At 39.5% G+C, this 19,448-nt stretch overlaps 2 protein-coding genes across 3 annotated transcripts in view; one reads left to right on the top strand and one right to left on the bottom strand.

The window, feature by feature from the left end:
• The window catches only part of LOC102232869 (piezo-type mechanosensitive ion channel component 2-like), a 41,953-nt gene extending 29,093 nt beyond the window's left edge, over positions 1-12,860 (bottom strand). The window contains exons 1-15 of the mRNA XM_014469174.2: positions 12,797-12,860; positions 11,799-11,894; positions 8,415-8,516; positions 8,183-8,228; positions 6,548-6,707; positions 6,247-6,460; positions 5,721-5,934; positions 4,455-4,632; positions 4,146-4,244; positions 3,935-3,976; positions 2,792-2,924; positions 2,389-2,543; positions 984-1,250; positions 433-541; positions 155-276 (exon numbers count right to left, since the gene is read on the bottom strand). Of these exons, the coding sequence (XP_014324660.1) occupies positions 155-276; positions 433-541; positions 984-1,250; positions 2,389-2,543; positions 2,792-2,924; positions 3,935-3,976; positions 4,146-4,244; positions 4,455-4,632; positions 5,721-5,934; positions 6,247-6,460; positions 6,548-6,707; positions 8,183-8,228; positions 8,415-8,516; positions 11,799-11,894; positions 12,797-12,860 (2,001 nt within the window). The remainder of the gene's footprint in view (positions 1-154; positions 277-432; positions 542-983; positions 1,251-2,388; positions 2,544-2,791; positions 2,925-3,934; positions 3,977-4,145; positions 4,245-4,454; positions 4,633-5,720; positions 5,935-6,246; positions 6,461-6,547; positions 6,708-8,182; positions 8,229-8,414; positions 8,517-11,798; positions 11,895-12,796) is intronic.
• A 3,277-nt stretch (positions 12,861-16,137) lies between these two features.
• Positions 16,138-19,448, top strand: part of gnas (GNAS complex locus) — a 32,033-nt gene continuing 28,722 nt past the window's right edge. Inside the window, exons 1-2 of one of the 2 annotated variants that reach the window (XM_023331401.1) lie at positions 16,138-17,122; positions 17,230-17,963. In XM_023331401.1, coding sequence (XP_023187169.1) covers positions 17,825-17,963 — 139 coding nt within the window. In that variant the 5' untranslated portion in view covers positions 16,138-17,122; positions 17,230-17,824. Of the gene's footprint in view, positions 17,964-19,448 lie in introns of both variants that reach the window. The other variant, XM_005800111.3, reaches the window with a different exon arrangement.

Genomic DNA, 19,448 nt, shown 5'->3' with positions numbered 1-19,448 from the left:
ATTGAAAAAATACGGCATATCTACGTTTTACTTCAGAGAATTATTTAGACACTTCGTTGCCAGGAAAAAAATATAGGATCAAAAAATCCTTTGCATCTTTCATCAAATTAATTATATAAATTAATTATTATATAATAATGACCTAATTACCCACCTTTCCAGAGAAGCTTACTATGAAGAACATGGAGCAGCAGAACAGGATCCAGTATTTGACGAGAAGCCCTTTGACCCCTGAGATCAGCATCCCTACCAGTGGTGACGGCTGGCTTTCCTCCGCTGCGACGAAGGAAATCAAAAAGAAGTGAAAGAAAAAGGATGAATATTTGCGAGAACTACAACAAACTAAACAGAATGATGTGAGGATGAATTTTTTTTATATGTCTCATTTCTGTCCAAAAAAGACACTGAGAGGAGCAATTTAAGCTCATTTACGTGGGACGACTGTAATGTCTTCAAGAGATTCCTTCTTCATTTTCTGTTCCTCTTTTCTTTCTTTCAGCTGCTGGCGAAACATCACCCAGAAGCTGAAGGTGTAGAAGACCTGCAGAAGAAGAAGAAGGCAGCGAATCATGAGCAGAAACTCTAGGATTTATTGACTGGGTTCAGATATTTTTCAGACATCCGCGGCAGAAAAGCTGAGAGGTCAGAACCGACCTGTTAATACTTTTAATTTTACAAGAGTATTTAGAACAATGTTCGATTAAAAGTTTGATTATGCTGGATTAAGGGAGCTTAAATGTCCAACTTCACATTAGGATGTTGCCAAAACTTCAGACACATTTTTATCACATTTTTGTTTTTGTATTTCATCTTTACTACAAAAATATATTAGCAAAAGTCTTGGATTGTTCTGCAACGTAGAGTAAGTTCATCTAATACTGAAGGAAGTCTCGTCTTTTCTGCAAAACTTCAACAAAATAAATATACATGTTTGTCATAGTTTTTCCATTTTAGACTGATGGATCTCATGAGTCATGACTCACCTTGGCTCCCAGGTGGACACAAGGTGCAGGATGGTAGCTGCTCAGGTCAAAGTCCACTATCACTGCTGGGGGCAGCCCTGGATACAGCTCGGCTCGGCTCAAACGCAGCCCGCTCAGGAAGCCCAGCACCACCAGGACAGTGCTGTAGGCGGCAAGGAAAGGGGCGGACATCATGGCGTACCGCCGGCGGTCTCGCATCATCCAGATGAAGCAGGACCACACCAGCAGGGCGAAGGTCAGCCAGTTGTTGTAAGTTATACTCCACACCTAGATGTAAAGGAATCAGGTTGTTTGACAGTTTTACATCAGTTTTTTTTCCCCCTCAGGTTTACCTCAGGTTACTATGCAACTTCTAATTGTGAGCATGTTCTTTTAGCGTTTGAACACATTAAAAAGAGAGAGAAATTCTACCTTATTATATAATCAATAATAAGATATTATTGATTATATCTGAGACAATTAGCAAATCCCACTGGTTCTCTTATTTACATTGAGAACATGCTCAGACTCCAGACACAAATTAAACACACCATAACTTATGATCAAGTTCTGGAAAGCAGCTATTTTCTTATAGTCATTTCCTAACTTATGAAGATCAACACACATCTGCCTGATTAAAATTGAAGAGTGTCTAAAACACAGTGATATTTAAACCATAAAAAAACTGGAAATCATAGATAACTACCTGAATGTCTCTAGACACTCTGATCAACTGGAAAAGGATTATAAAACATTGTCTGTCATATTGTTTTCATTTGAATGTCTTACAGGTAGAAAATATTGGTGAACGCGGGATTTTGTGAAAAACAATAATTTCTTAACGTGGAAATTAAACATGATTAAATGACCCAAATCATGTAGCCTAGCTTATTAGTTAAGCCATAGCAATCCATCAACAGGACAAAATGTGATTTTTTTATTTTACTCTTTAAAAGTTGTTTTTTCTGCCCTTCATTGATTTTGAACCAAACCTTATTTGCTCAGACCTTTGTAGTGTTTCTTTGCTACATTATGGTTAGTTAAGAGCAATGAAATGCAAAGATGAAGAGAACAAGAGTGATTAATTATTAGTCCTTACAGAAATATAAGTTTGTTTGCATTTATTTTCTCTAATGCCATTCTCTGCAGCTCTGGTAGTGGAGTAGTTTGCTTACTCATTACGGACTGAGTGGTCTAATGCAAAGCGCTCACGCAATTAATTCACAATTTCTCCCAGTGGCTTTCCAGTTCCATTTCCACTGATCTGTGTGAGTCCCACTGTGGGGCCACTAAAACAATTACAGCTCTGTAATTACCACAGGTTGTCTTACTATGGCTGCAGATACGTTTCCACTACTGCTGAGAAACAGTAGTTGTGTATCACAGCCATAGATGCGTAAAGTGTCACATGTTGACTCTACTTTACCATCATGATGACGAGGGCGCTAACGTAGCTGTGTTTCTGCAGCAGACGCCCGAAGACAACGAGGCCACTGGGGCCCGAAGGGGCAGGCGAGGTCTCCGTCAGACTCCTGGAGACTTCCTCACTCTTGTCCGCCATTCCTTCGTCATTTTCTGCCTCTAATGTGAAAGAGAAAGAGGAAAAACAATAAAACTTAAAAATTCGAATTTAATGGCTTTTCAGGTGTTATGTTTGCGCATCTTGTTTCATCTCTCGAGGTTGGAGGTCTTTCCATGACTGAATGAAAAGTAGGCTAGAGTTAAGAGAATTAAAAAAATAGCAAAAAGTTTATCAGAAAATGTTTCTTTGCACCGTCCTGAACGCGTCCCTTCTTCCTGAGGCAGTGTATTTCTTGAGCTGTGATTACCCGGTAGAGGAGAGTCGTTTTCTTTGTGAAGAGACGGAGAGTAACAGTTTACGTATCCGGCTTCCTCCACCAGACACCCAAGATTGTTGCTGTGGACGTTCTGCCAGGAACCTCTAGTCATCAAAACCATCGACTGAAAGAACAAAAGGAGATTCTCCTATGAGATTAATAAAAAACACAGTTTTAAACAACTGTGCAGTGTAATCAAATTATTGATCAGTACAGCTTACTTTTAAACATATTGAAATGTCTCCAATTGACAAGAGTTCAGGTGAACCAGTCTCTTCCATTGGGACAGCAACAGGATGCCACCTCTACAATGTTTCTATTTATGAACATTTTCTTGCCACTGAAAGTTACACAGTCAGTGTTATTGGTATTTAAAAATGGCTTAAACGTACTTGGGAAGAACAGTGTGTTGGGCTCTGAAATCACAGAGGATACTGTTTGCTCTATAAAAACAAACGCCACCACTTTCTGCAGCAAAGCTTCCTGAAATGGGTCTTCATTTAAAAGCAGCTGCATCTAAACATTACATCACAATGTGTAACGCAAAGTATCAAATCCACTGGTCTAAAGCGTTCTGCTGTAATATTAAACAAATGGAAACTAGTTCTTTGGGGTGATAAATCATGTTCCTCTGTCAGGCAGTCCGATACAGGAGTATGGATTTTGTGGCTGTCAGGAGAATGATACTTGCCTGACTGCATTGTGTTAAGCATTCAGGTTAATGGTGGGAGCCTGACATTGTGCGGTTGTTTATCAGGGCTTGACCTCTTAGCTCTAGTGAAAGAAACTCTTAATGCTGCAGGATTCAAAGACAATTTGGGCAATTTCATGCTCCTGGATGAAATGAACATGAGACTGAACTGCCCTGACGTCAACCCGATTAACACCTTGGGACTGAATGAGACCTGAGCCTTCGAGGCAGGCTGTGTTATCCAGCATCAGTGTCTGACCTCACAAATCCTTGTGGAATACCTTAACAACAGGATTGAAGATGCCTTTTTAGTTGGAATAAGTGAGCTAATACTGTATAAGAGTAAAGAATAAAATACTAGTATGTATCGTGTGTATGAAGGCAAACCTCCACATACTTTGGCAATAAAGCCTATATAGTAAACACATAACAGAACTGTTTACCTCGTCAGGCAGATAGGTTTCTTCATCTGTGCTGCTCAAGAGCTAAAAGAGACATTTGTGAGTTATTGGAGTGACATTCGCTGTATGAGCATGATTCTGCTTGTCATACATTTCCATAAAGAACAACTACCATTACAGGCTGAAATGCTGACTTTTTTTATTTTACAACACAGTGTTACTTAAAAGGCAAATAATGATGTTTACATGTCACCTCTTGCCTATCTCCTGCGATGTAGATGACTCTGGAAAAGCTCGGAGGGACTTCAGGGCTTTCTAATGGGTTGTCAGATTTGTCAACGTCAGCAGTATCCTGACATGGAAAGAAGCTATTAAAAGCTAATAAACTACTGATATGATGTAAATATTGTTTATGATCCAGCAGTGGTTAAAAAAACAATACTCAATATGTAATATTGATAACGAGCAAACAGGAAATTGAACGACAGAGGAAAGAGGCTTGGAAAGCAGCAACGCATGCATGCATGCATAAACCTGGAACTTAACCACAGCTATCCCTCACATCGTCACAGTCCTCCGCTGTGATTTGGACCCATTTGTGCAGCAGAGCCACCAGCGTGTAGTAGAGCAGCAGAAGAACGAAGGGGTTGACGAAGTCAGGCCAGCAGACGTGTGGATGCAGACCAAGACTGTGGGGCGTTGAACTGTTGGTTCGGATAACTCCAGTCATACCGAACAACCTGGATGGAGACGGAAGAACGACAGGATGAAGGAAACCAAGTTAAAGAATGAGGGGAAATCTTGTGACTTGTTCAGTTGAATTAACAAAATATGGGGGGGGGGAATTAGACAAGGTGAATATTTATGACAGAGGAGGACTTAAAGCAATTCGAAAGAAGTGTGGATTAATCCAAACAAACAGAGTTAAAAGGTTCATCCTCTGTTTAAATTCTAAATCGTGGATAAAGACACTTCTTCTTTTTTTTTTAAATCCAATATTAAAATGAAGTAAAACAGCTACAGATTTTACACCATGTTGTTATGAAAGGGAGAGGGGGGGGGTTAAGTCTCAATGCAGAAAAATATGCAAAAAGATTAAAAGGATGTGTGATGCTGTGGGCCTGTTTCCCTTTCACCCCAAAGCTCTCTTTGTTTGTAGAAAGCAGTCATTTCTTGATCTCTGCAAATTAAAGCTCAGATCTTCCTAAATATTTTTGTGTGCGATTATTCCTGCTGCGGTAAAATGTGAATTTATTTTGCATATTTTTAAACTTATTTACCAGGGGTGCCAATAAATGTTGAGAAGGCTATTTTTAGTTCTTAATGCCTGCTGATGACAAGTTAAACTCCAGTAAAAGCAATAAGACATTGTTTAATAACATTGGCACAAGAGAAAACGTTGTATCTGATTGATATTTTTATTTTCTGACCTGGTGAGAGTAAGTACCCTCTGAGAGAACGGAGTTCCAACTTAAAACAGTTTGTTACATGTAATTGAAATACATTTGTCAGACTTACATTAGTTATGCTTGTTTAACACGACAACTTAATAAACTCAATATATTTGTTTGGATAAACTTCAGTTGAGTACTTGTAACAAATGAACTAATTGTTTTAAAAGTTGGGTCACCTGTTTTCTTTTTTTCAGTGTATGAAATCAATCAAAGTAATTATTTTATCTTTCTTAAGTGGGGTTTTTTTCCCCCTATGCTCAGTTACTAAAGACAAGGTTGAATGACAAATGCACCTTGACATACAAAAAAGAAACATTTCCCCCTGATTTTATCCTCAACCTCACATTTGTGTATTCTTTTTTAATCACGTTTACCTCGCGTAAACATCATCTGGTGGGATAAACTGCTGGGACAGGGGAAGCTGGTAGAGGTACAGAGCCAGCAGGTGTCCTCCGCTGAAGATGGCCATCATCACACACAGGGAGCTGAAAAGCAGCATGCTAATGGAGCGACTGAATATCCACCACCATACCAGTCCTAAAAACACCCCAAAGTACACTCCTGAGGTGAGGGAAGGCAGTACGATGCCTGCAGACACATGGACACAGAGTGGGGAAGCAAACAGAAAAGAGGGGAATTAGACAAAACGCCCATGTGTGAAAAACTAGAAATTTGGGAACAGGTCACGGGTTTGTGTCCGGGGCCGTTGACTGCTGCCTCCCTCTCTCACAACCCGGTACCAAGTAAAGACCACTAGAGCCAAAAAAATCCTTAAAAAACACTGAAAATAATGATATTTAATTCTTTAAAGGGTCTTATAATCTATTAGATTTGGAAATCTATCTATCCATCCATCCATCCATCACGTTCAGACAACCTAAAGTCTTCTCTGTAATGTACCTGCCAGCCCCAGCAGCAGAGTGACCACCACTTTCCCCGCCGTGTTCATGATCGCTGACAGCAGCAACCTCAATCCTGCTGCAAACATGATCAGCTTCTGAACAAACTGCGGCGGGCTGGACTGAACCGGCAGAGTGGTCTCCTCAGAGCTGTCAAATGATGAGGCCTCTGTCTCATATTCGCCCTCTGATTCTGTGTCAGAGGTTTCCACATCCTGTAAGACCAAAAAAAAAAAAAGTCTAATATTACTGCATGGTACTTTGATACAATTGCGTCATTAAGAAAGTAGATCTGCTGACACCTCTGAGGGTAAAGAAGGGATCCCATTTTCATGGAGGTTGACTTGGGGCCCGGGGCGCAGCAGTTTTCGACACAGCCTCAGAAGGAACAGGATAGAGAGGCAGAGGCCGATATCTGGAGCCAAGAGTCGCACGATGTTTGCTGTGTCAACCGAACTGAATCTGAAAAAAGAAATAAATAAATCACAGCAAACACACAGCTGGCTATTGAAGCTATCTCACCGCAACGGACTGTAAGTGTATGGGCAAGACTGCGAGGTTTTCGAAAATAAAATGAGAGTTTGGATTTATGGTAAAGTCTCAGACTTTGGAGGAAGCGGCCATTCTGAAAATACATCCATCCAGGTTCATACAAAAATAAAATCTTATGACTCGCTTAACTAGTGTGGTGAAGAAGCACCCTCTGTTTTTTCCTCTGGTGTGTAAACAGCACTAACAGACGAGCGAGGAATGACTTGTCATTTGCAAAGCTTCTGATTTTATGCCTTTCTGTTGATCAACTATGCTGCTCTTGCTTACGTGTCCTGGGTATAGTGTGTGTGTGTGTGTGTGTGTGTGTGTGTGTGTGTGTGTGTGTGTGTGGGTGGGTGTGTGTGTGTGTGTGTGTGTGTGTGTGTTGTGACTATTGCTGTATTGAGCTGCTGTCTGTTTTCACTGGGACACTCTAAATCTCCAGAGCCTTATATCCAGATTAAATAAAGGTCAACATAAAATAAAAGCTGTAGTGCAGCAAGACAAGCTGATGTAAGCATTAAGTGTATTGTACGCAATAAGCACTCCTTGGAAATACAAGTACCATAAAAAACCGTAATGACCAGTTAAATTTTTTTGTTTCGGTATCTGTGACCTTTATGACCTTTTGTATCCTCTATTTGCTAGAATGACAATTTTCACATAAAGTCCAGTGATGCAGCACATAGAGAAGCTTGAACGTATGTGGGTTTATTTCGGCCTCAGAAAATCATCGCAAACAATTACAGAGTTTCACGTGTAACCTCAAGACTCTGATGAACAGCTGAGGCATTTTAACTACACCTGGCAATTAATTAATCTAATTATTTTGTGTGTTTTGTTTTGTTTTACTTGTTTGTTTTAAAATAGCAAAAGCAGAGGCATTCTGGCTTCATCAGTCCATTATGCCATTCTTCTCATTTTTATTCGCAACTCCCCAATCCAAACATCATATCATAAGGGTGAAGGTGGCAATGTTGGTAGGAGTTCATCTTATAACCGGTGGGTTGCTGGTTCAAATCCCCATTCAGTTTGTTTCAATTGTTGTGTCATTGGGCAAGACATAAAGGAAAATGGACGACTGCAAGTCCTACAGCTAGCGTAACCAAAGAACAAAATTATCTACAAATAAAATTCATAAAAGTTTAAACGTCAATATTTCCACATTCAAAAATAGATCACATGCAACAGGCGCAACACAGCTGCAGACAAAAATGTGAGGAAAAGAAGTTAGAGAATCTGTAGTAGTTTGTCATTTTGTTGTCAGATTTGCTGCTCTACTTAATATTCATGTTCTGCTGCTTCACCTTTAATGTAACATAGAAAAACATGAAGTTCACGAGAGTAAACGATATAAAATAAAAGACACAACCGCTTTGAAATTACAAGTGTCAAGTATTTCATACCTCACAATTCCTAAGTGGTAAAGGACATCTTCCCAGATCCCAGCAACTGTTAAAAACAAAGGAAATGGTGGAAAGAGCAGAACTTAGGAAAACTGTTTCATCTAAAGGTCAGTAATAACAGCATGGGATCCATGTGTTTGCCTATTTTTGTTGTTCTTGTGTTTTAGTATCATCTCCAGCATATGTGGCGTTTTAAAAATGTACTAAGACAAGTAACAAGTTGTTTTTTTACCATGTGGAGGGAAGTAGCTGAAAGGGATCTGCATGAAGCACTGCAGGGTCAGGAAGGTTACACTGACGTAGATTATTAACCGAATAAACTGGCCCGTTTTGCCTAAGGAGAGCAAAAGAAGAAGAACACATGTTTTGTTTTATTTTATCTCAGTGCTTTGCAAAGTATTAAAATATTTTCTACTTATGCTATTCTGTGTTTAGTTCAGTCCATCTTCACATCAACTTTGACCGCCTTCGGTGTAACACAAAAGCATCTCCACAACATGATGCTGCCACCGCCATGCTTCAATGTCTGGATGGTGTATTCAAGGTGATGTGCTGTGTTCTGCCACATGCTGCAGAGTATTTGAATGCAGATTAAAAACAAAAGATCAAAGTTGGTGTCATAACCATAGCAGCATACAACAACTGACGGTAACATGATTGTGCTATAAAATGGCGCTACGTGCCTGGAAAATACATAAAACCGGCCCTTTAAATTACACACACAGGTAAATGATTATTACTAATTAAGGGACTTAAGAATCCCACTCTTTTTAGATTTGTTTAGACTTACATCCCTCTAAAATACATTAAAGCTTTTAGTTGTGACCAAATGTGAAAAGGTTTGAGGGGTGTGAATATTTTTGTGATTACTGTATGTTTCATTATGGAACTGAGTGCCTTTTTTTGACTAACTAAAGCATTTCTCAGAAAGTGTCTACGATCATACTCAGTTATTTGTGGTAAGTCGATTTTTGCTTTAAGCTATCAAATCCAAATATAAAATTTTAAAATAAACCTTTATAGTTGAACCATTCCTCACTGTGATTTTGACTTTGTGAAACAACCTCATTTAAGACCACATTACATGTCAAAAAACAAGTAGTGGCGGAATAGATTTTGGTTGAAAATCCAGATAAATGAAACCCTTCCTTATCGATTTTCTGGAGTTTCACTCTTGCGATCAGAACGTTAGAGAAGACAAATCGCTGACGCAGCTCAACTGCAGCTGAGCCAGCAGATGTGTTGTTGATGTTCACCATTTTTACTAAAAGCATTGTTTCACTTAAACCTCTCTGCTTACACAGATACACACGCACGCTCCGTGAATTATAGGTGGGCCCGCAAATAAAACACATTGCGCACACACGGGATGAACACACATTTCATCACTTAGTCCAGGATCGAATTATGGAGAGCAAAATATATGGGATCTGTGGAGCTGAAAGGCAATCAGTTTTTTTTGTTTGTTTTTTTCAGTGACGGTGGAGATAGAAGATCGCTGACATCACATCTTTTAATTCTTTGCTGTAATTACGAGGCTATACATAATTGATTCGGTCACTCCTACCACTTCCCCCTCACCCCTTTACAAAGTACTTTGAAGGAGGGGCAACGGTGCTTTAATTCATCTGTTTGCAGCGATCGATATGAGGAACATGCATGACCTACTCACTCATGTCTGACCTATTAAATCTGCTTCATAAGACAAGTCCATGTATAAAGTTTATTATAACACAGTTATGAGGGAGCAAGTGTTAAAGTTCAAACCAGTAACTGTGCTGGATTGTTGTATTTTTGCATACGCTCACTGTGCATTGAGGATTTTATGCTGCAGAGTGTTTTTCTTTTAACCTAAGTGTTGGGTTTCTCCTGTTAGGAAAAAAGTTAAAAAAAAAAAATTGATCAAATATTGGGCCGAAAACTGTGACCCAGTCTACCAGGTCATTTTTCACAGAGCAATTTTTATTTTAGCTCCACAACAATCTGATCTCTGAAACTTTATCACAAAATGAAATAAGACGTTAGATGGTAAACTGTATGTATGGCATATAATGCTACCATCAATGGGTTGTGTTAATAACTTTAGCTGATGCTCTCAAAAGAGTTTGTTTTCCTCAAATAATCTTAGCTGGTAAGTTGGCAGCACAAGCCTAATAAACTATTTAAATGCACACCATTTAGTTGACTTTATTAGATTAAAAGCACTCAAACTGAATCTGTTCTCACCAGTAGGATAATAGATGCCGACAGATACTAACAGCTTACAATCTCATTGTTATTTTTGGTGCTGTACGTCCATGTTGTCTAACCCAGTTGAGCCTGAAGGCCGTATCTGTTCAGCCGCTCCATCTCTTCTGAAAGTGTTAGATATCAATCGTGCAGCAGCTGCAAAGATGGTCTATTCCTGGACTTTCCAGATGTCAGAGTTGTTTGAAGATTACCTGAGTTCTCCCAAATCAGTGTGTGATGGCAGACTGAGTCAGCACAGGTCCAGTCAGATTATCAGACGTTCAATAGCCTCACTGTACAACAAGTAAGGGAGACGCGGGATAATAACCTCACAGATCCTCACTTCAAAAAAATTCTGACTCACCTTTAGAAATCAGACATCAATTATTTAACTCATCTTTTGGGCTGAAAACTTAGCATGTTTGTCCAAACCTTTAACTCAACCCTGTGGGATTAGAAGAAACGATGACTGACGGATGGACGGAAATTTAAGGTTTGTCTGTGATTAACAGTCTGTGATTAACAGACAAACAATGAAAAAAGAAAAAAAAAATCACATAACACAATAATTTGTTCTCGTTAGACGGTGGGACAGGAATTCACATATTGCTTAGCACAAATTTCAGATGTTTCAGAAAAAGAAGTCACACTTCTTATTTGTACTATTTTTCATTGACTGCATCATGACTAACCTATAGCATTATAAAACTCCATAAAACTACAAATTTTTAATCATTAGCCTGTAAAAGCTTACACAAAGCATAAAGATGGATATTTAATGAAGGAGATATAACACTACAGACCTCATAAAACGAAGGCCATTAAAAGAGAGCGCTTTAAAATAACTTATCTTAAATGGACACAAAACACAAAAGCTTCAAATAATAACTTTGTACATAGAAGCATTACGTACAAAATGACATGTTTACATAATTTTGTACATGTCCTCATTTTATGAGCTTCTGGACACACCCATGTTGAAAGCCGCCAGCCGTGTTAAACCAAATGACTAAAAAAAACAACATTTTAAATGGTGTGAAGGCGGTAAGAGCGTCTCATCTGACGCTTTCAGAGAATAAATGATGGAGAAAATGATCCAAACTATTCAAAAATCTGTGTACAGTCCTGAAGCTGGACAGAGTCTACTTTGAATCAGCGTTAAAGCATGCCATTGAATATGTCAGATGAAACATAGGACCTGCTTGGAATCCCATATTTTAATCCAAATGCTGCATTTGAAGCCATTCTTGATTAAAATGACCATGGGTGTCTGTGGAAGAACTAGACTTGTTTTGATGAAATTTCTAATTCAGACATGAATAATTGAAACTGGGGAAAAGATGCACCACATCTCAAATACAACCTGAGTCAGAGGAGCTTCTCTCACCTTTTAGGGAGACCGGGCTCGGGTTCGGCAGCAGTGGTACGATGAGCAGAAACACAAAGTACACCACAGAGAGGCCATTATAGCGAAACGAAGAAGCTGAGGAGAAAAGGAAACAGAACCAACGAGTTGGATAGAAATGGTCCAGCTAGGCCTATCAGAGCAGCTTTTTAAAAGGAGTGGAAACTCCTTTTAGAATAAAAAAAGAAAATACCTGAAATGATCCCTCCTCTGGAGTTTCCTATTTTCATTATTTTATATGTGTTTAAAAGACTAATTTGTTTGCATAGCACATTTAAAAACACCTAAATTGACCAAAGGGCTCTGGAATTTAGTCAAGAAATAACAAGCAGAAATGTGAAAGAAATGCATGTCCAAAGAATGAGTAAATCACAAAAACAGACTAACCCAAACATTTTAGCGTCTCCATATGCTCATTCTTCAGCTAAAAGTAAGAGTAAGAAAAGTCCGGATGCTGTGTGTGATCCTGAGTCATTTCTGGCTGGAGGAATACTGATACTCTTCAAAAAGAGCCAATGGCAGAGGATGAAGTAAAACAATTACAAGCCTACCATTTCTGAACTGGTTAAAATATTTACTTTTCAAAAACCATAATAAAAGCTAAGTTATTTCCAATGAAACAATAAGTAAAATAAAAGTAATCTAAAGCACCTCACGATATAAAAGAAGCCCAAAAAAGTTTGATGTTCATAGAAGGAGAGCTGAAGATGAAGCTACGCACTAAAATCACTCAGATTGTAGTATAAAGTTATTGCTTTTCCAGAGCCATCAGTTTATGGCCGTTAGACTTTTCCATTGCAAACTTTCGCTCTTTCTTTTTGTGTTTTCTCAATGCCTCATTCTTTATCAGCTCACCTCGGAGAGATCTTTATTTGATCAAGTTTACACCATTAACTAGCGTCTCAGGTTGGAAGTTAAAACCTTAAACAGCCAAAAATGCAGTAATTTAAGCAAAACAACAACAAAAAATAAACACTCACCAGTCAGCAGAAGCAGAGGTAGTAATAAGTTATAAAGTATCCCAACCACAAGCTCCCCTGCCATGCTGCTTCCTGAGATTCCTGTAGATTCCTTCAGACACAAAACGCTTGGCAAATAAGTGCTTCAGGAAGGTGGACGGAAAAATCCAACCGTCTCACTCATTTTGAAGAAGAAAATGAACCTCCGTCAAAGCGTCCTCTGAAACCGCTTTTAAAAGTGCGACGCCCTCAGACAGTATCAGGAATGGTAAAACGGGAGCCCAGAAATAGGCAGGACTCAGAGAAGAAAACCTTGACTTTATGATGCTGGTGCTGATGGTGACTCCCTTTTGCTCTTTGCCCGTATCTCTGTCACACCCTCCACTCCCTCCCTCACCTCTCTCATATTATGTGCTGCATCTCTTAAACTCATATTGCAGATATTCTCACACAGGATAGCCTCCGTTTTCACCAGACAGAAAAGGTCTGCTTCCACGGTTAAATAAAAGCACCTAAAACAGCGTACTTATTGAACATCCATCGTGGGCACCTTTTATAGAAATGTTGTTTGTACACAAAGCGGGTGTTCCTGCTTTCATTTCCGTTGAAAACGATGTTTCTGGCCAGACAGACATTGACAAACAGCTGTATTTGTTTTCTTATGGACCCTCGCGCTGCCTCATCATATTTGCTCTATAGGTTGAAGGGAAGTGTATCTAATATTCATGGCTGTGAGGCCATTAAAGCACTGGTGTGACTACAGAGGAATAATCACTGTATGCAGGCTGAGACAATCAATAACATAAATTTTATGTCAAGTATAAAATACATATCACAAGATCATGTCGCCTTAAAATATGTATGTTTTTGTCTAGTAAATGTAGCACATTTTCTAGTTGATTTGTTTTTTTAGCAAACTGATTGGTGCCAAACATTTAACTGAAGCATTTTTACCATACTTTTTTGTTTTGTTTTGTTTTTTTTTTGTTAGTTTAACAATGTAAAGAGACTTTTAGTGAGTAATCTATGACTTTCCCTGGGAAAACAATCAATGTACTATTCATTGTTTTATATTTAAGTCTTTAAACTGCATCTTAGGGCAATTTTACTTTTAGAAGTTATTTTCTAAAAAGAAAAAAATAATCTATCAGATTGAACTTAAAATGAAGAATTAAACTTGCTTAGAAGATTTTGAGGTGTCCTTGGAAAACACTGGAAATTATCTGTGACCCTCCATCTTGGAGTAAGTAAAAGGCTGCCCTCTAGTGTCCAATAGGCCTCACAGCATGAACACTATTGATCTTTGCGGTTTTTATTCAGAATACGTTTCATTTACAGACAAATACATCTTATTAAAAATTAAAATAAAGTGAGATAGCGTAACTGAAATGATCAAAAAAATTGTGAAGGTGTGACTTCATTCGTCCCCATGTTTAAAAAACAGTGTCTGATTATATCTGTTGTCTAATAACTGCAGATGCTTAAAAACGAATCCCTATTATCATGTTCAAACAAAGTTTGAATAGGAATGTTATCAATTGCTTTTTAAATCCAGAGTCCAGACTCTGAAGGCAGCAAAGAAACAGAGGAAGCTTGTTTGCCAGTCAAGGTGCATCAGGTCTGCACAGAGAAATTCCTTTTACTTTTTTTTTTATTATTTAAATCTGGTTATTGGGAGAAAAGAAGAGATTTTAATTTGAAGACTTAGGAGCTCGAGTTGGAGTCTGTGGCCTCAACTATTTGAAGCTTGACCATCGTGACAGTTTGAGCCAGGATTTTCATGTGAGCTCTTTGTTCTTATCAAGAGCCTTGCAGCAAAGTTTGCGCTCAACTGAAGAAAACCAAGAGCTATTTTTATTTATACATGTGAAATTGAATTAAAATAGTCTAGATGATAGAAAATTAAGCATGAATATCCATCTCAGGTTCCTGTTTTCCCACCTGCCTTCTTATAGAAATATTTTTGAATTGCTAAACAATTTCAGATAAGTTTTTTTGAGTGACCTTTCAATATGTATTAATTGGTCAAAAACAGCTACATTCCTTAAGTGTGGCTTGATGGCAGAGTTCAAATGTCCAATCTGTTGCCTGATGATGGGAATCATGCTCTCTGGAGCAATGATTGGACAACTTAGTCTGTCTGAAAGTTCATCAGAAAGGGGTTACAGAATTAAAGGGGCAGTGCAGTTGAATGTTATCTGCATAAAAGTTATAGGAGTCACTGTGAAACTTATTAATCATGACCTGTCCAAATTGGTGTATCAATGGCACACAAAAAAACATAACAAAGGCCTAACACAAGGCTAAACTCCACTTAATGGAAATAAATAATAAAAAGAGGACACAACTTTTTTTTAATTAATAAAAACAACAATAACAACAAGCTATGTAAGCACAGACATGAAGTTTATTTCCCTTTTCTGAAGTTATTTATGCAGCTCAGTGGAGACAGATTTAAAGTGACAGACTTTAGTTCTTACGTCTGTGATTTTTCTATATAATCTTCCCAATCAGCAGTGATTTGATGTAGTTGTGGTTGTGGTTGTCTGGCGTGGTGGTTGAGGTTGCACAGTTTGTTTATTGTGCTTTTACGATGCCAATCGCCCGGCATTTGCATTTATTCCCATTCAAATAGCAGAGGATGCTTAAAGCAAAGTGGGGTGTGGCGGTTTGAGGAAGGAGGAAGTGACATTTCAGTCAAACCGTCTGCATGGCCAGACAAACGGGTAAGGTTTGGGTCTTTTTTGTGAGTCTGCCCAGTGATCCCCCCCCTTGCAAAGGGAGTTGTTCAACTTCTGTGCCTCAAATCTATTTACATGAATTAAAATCGTTTGTTTAGACTTTGTTAATATCTGGGAAGTAACACACATTCTCCCAATTCAAAAAGAAAAACAGAACGATAATTTTTTGCTGAAGTGTGAGTACCAGCTGCAGCTGCAACACCACTGAAAGAGTGGTCAGTCTCTTCTTATGCCTTATGTGATGTCATCAAAGGGATGTGCTCCTGGGAGCCTGTTTTGGGAAAACTAGTTGTTTTTTTTTTTTTTAAATGTCGATTACATAAGGAATGACAGTAAAAGATCCAGAAAAAGTGGCTACAACATGTTCTGTAGGTGGCAAACTACATGATAAGGGATTTCTTTTTTTAAATCAATTTTACAGAAAAGTCGCATTAGTAGCCTTAACACATCATTATTCCCAGTTTATTCCTGTAAGATCGCAGCATTTAATTACCCGCTGTTTGGATGTAAATCCGCTTCAGGCCGCTGACCCTTGGTCAGCAGGGATCCCACCCTGTTGCTGTCCTTTTTTTTCTTCGAAGAGGGCGCCGTTTTCTGCGCACGGTCGTGCCACTGACGCAGCTCCGCGCCCCGGCCATGTGACGACGCGCAGCGGCCTCTCCTCTCCGCCTCTTGTCGGTCCTTCCTTCCCAGGGTTCAAATGAGCGCCGTGTGGCCCCACCCCGCGTCTCTTCAGCGCCGTCTGCCTCTTCAGTGTAGCCTACTATTCTCGGAGGAAGAGAAAGGGAGAAAATAATAATAACAACCCCCGAAGACTCGCTTCTTGGGACCGCGTTTCACCTTCCTCGTCCAGCGCGCACCCCCGCGGAGAGGAGCGGCCTTTCACGGTGGGAATGTGCTGCTACAAGAGCCCCGCGTCCTATTTTTTCTGAATGTAAATGCACATGTAAGAGTGTCAAGCCTGTGGCGTGTTTACCCTCCTCGGATTGAAAGGGGGGGGGGAGGACGATCTGTAAATATCTGTTTGTGTGACAGTCTGTAGGTGTGTAAACATTTAGAGGCCGTGTAAAAACTGAAGCCTGACAGCGGGGGTTGATTTTTTTTTTTTTTTTCACCTGCAAGAAACGTGGATGCATTTCGAATGATTCTCGGATCTTGGTCACGTTTTTCCTCTTTCTTGTCCTTAACCCACCCTTTTTCTGAAATCGGGGTTTTCTCATTGGGGGATTCATCTGGGTTCTCAAAAAATAAACAGTATATCGGTGCGCAGTTTTAGAGACTCGGTGGTGATGTGAAGGACTGATAACACATTTCTGCAACAAAAGAGAGGGAGGGAGAGAGAGAGAGAGAGAGAGAGAGAGAGAGAGAGAGAGAGAGAGAGAGAAGGCCCTTTGGAGGAGAAAATACAGCAAGGAACAGCCATCACAAATAAGGAGGACAAATTTGGGGGTCTCGTTTCGGAGTGAGAGGTGGCGACGGAAAGACAACCGCAGCGAGTTGGGAGCTCGATTTGATAAGGAGCCGGATGACGACGGAAGGAAGAAGAATATCATACATGTAGCTCGTTTGGCTCTACATATTATTTCCCTTCCTGCTGCTCTACTAGGTGGGTACCCGACCAAAGACAGCCATCGGGGAGCGAGAAAAATCCACACACACACACAAAAAAAGAACAGTGTAAGTGTACACCTTTGGACATGTTTCTTGTCAAAGGCGACGCGGAGACGAGCAGCGCCTCAGCCCGGCCGAGCCTTTCGGACGCGCCGAGTTCAGCTCCTTGTCACGGGCAGCAGTGAGACGCAAGACCCCGGCTTTCGGAGATGCAAATTAGGCTCTTCTCGCTGCCTCCTTTCGAGGTGAAATCTCGCTCTTTGGCGTCGTAACGGAGGCTGTGGATTATAATTACCCACCAATTTGTCGAGAGGGGGAGTTAATAAGAAGAAAAACAAACGCTAAAGTGAATGTAAGGAGGGGTGGGGGGGGAAAAAGGAGGATTGAAAGCTAACTGAGAAGGCGGCCTCCGTGTCGTCAGCAGCAGTATCCTGCCCTTTTTCTGACAGCAAAATACGCTTTATGCAGACATTACCTATCCAAGAATTAAACCACGGACAGTTTTCAGAACTATAGCTGCGTAAATGTGTGTTACATTGTTGCCAAATCCGAGGGTCAAGCGAGGGACCTAGACAATTTTTACTTATTTATTTTCGTTTCTACATACTCCCCCCTCCCTCCACTTCTACTTCTTCCACTCCTCTTCCTCCTCCTCCCTGGACCCCCATTTTTTTTCTTTTTTTTGTCTTGCGGGAAGATGGGTTGTTTGGGCAACAGTAAGACCGAAGACCAGAGAAATGAGGAGAAGGCACAAAGAGAAGCAAACAAAAAGATTGAGAAGCAGCTCCAAAAGGACAAACAAATCTACAGAGCAACACACAGACTACTACTTTTAGGTGAGTTTGGCTGACACCTTTTGGTTTTTTTTACCTCCTATCCCTGTTTATTAGCTCTATGGATATTTGATTTATTCTTTATTATTTCATCCATTGCCTTTCCAAATCAGAACCAACTTTATTGGCAAAGATTTTGTGCACAAACAAGAAATTTGACTTTGGTTTCACATACTCACAGCCTTCAGCTGTAAACTTTTAACTTTTTAAGCCTTTTTGCCACAATATTACTTTGCTGTACCTGTCAGAAAAATTAGTGTTGGGGGGGGGGAGAGCATATTTGTACCCCTACATATTTTATATCCTACTGCACTAAAAAGTTGGATCCATACATAGATCCACCAGTTTTTCCATCAAGTCCTCTTATCCACCAATTTTTATCCATCATGTCATCATCTGTCCTCCCATGTAATTCATTCATTCATCATCTATCTACTTTTCTGTCATCCATTCTTCTCTGTCCTTTTGTCTATCCATCCATCCATCTATCTGCCCATCATTTATCCATCAAAAGAAACAAGATATTGGGAAAATACTACATTTCAAAATCAATAATACTTCACTGATATCAGTTACAATTAACCTACTGCTTTCCCCCTCACCCCCAACATCTAATTTTTCCTCTGCCAGGGTCTTCTGGTCTTTGTAATTAGAATCTGTTTCAGTTCTGAATGTCCATCCAATTTGCCAAATATGTATTTGGAAAGTTGAGTTTTGATTCATGGCACTTGAAGTGTTGTAGCTTACCATTTATTGCGTCCAAGTAGTCCTTTGCATCCCCAAGCTTGGTATTGATATTCCATCCATACCTCTTTTTTTCCACGATGCCTGTAGTTTCAAGTTCCACCTTTAGAGTCTGATCCCTGTAAAAACAGCCGCTGTAAATTTTTGGTGAACATTTTTATGTATACGTTAAGAATAGACTGAAAGGAGCTATGAACTCCAGCCGAGTCTGGAAAGGTTCGTAAACGTTCTGGAACCCTGCAAGTGTTTTCACGCCTGAAATGGTTTTATGCAAGTCTGGACTTTGCAAAACTACTGCGATGTATGAACCAGTTAGCTGATAAATATAAAATGCTCCCACATTTTACAACTCCACACTGAAACATTATCAGACGGAAGCTCTATATTTAGTCAGATTTCTATAAACACGTGCAACCTATAATTTCAATAAAGATAAAGTGTTATCCATGCAACATCATCATGAAATAGTTTTTGGCCACAGGATATCCAGTTTATCACTTTTGTACAGATAAGACCTACTTGACAGTCAGTTCAGTCCAATTTTACCCCTGCTGAAACATGAATCTGTTGCACATCATTTATATGGCAGCTGAATGCAGTTCATATGTTTCTTGCATTTAGCTTCACATGTAGCAAACTGTAACATTTTTGCAACATTTTTTGATACAGAGAATGTTTATTGCTTTTATGCCAAGTTGGTGCTTTCACAAAGAGCAAACTTGAAATATGAATAAGCATGTCCAG

This window comes from Xiphophorus maculatus, chromosome 1 (genome assembly GCF_002775205.1).
Source record: "Xiphophorus maculatus strain JP 163 A chromosome 1, X_maculatus-5.0-male, whole genome shotgun sequence".
Classification (NCBI taxonomy): Eukaryota; Metazoa; Chordata; class Actinopteri; order Cyprinodontiformes; family Poeciliidae; genus Xiphophorus; species Xiphophorus maculatus.
The sequence above is the reverse complement of the archived record's forward strand: the minus strand, read 5'-3'. Positions and strand labels throughout refer to the sequence as shown.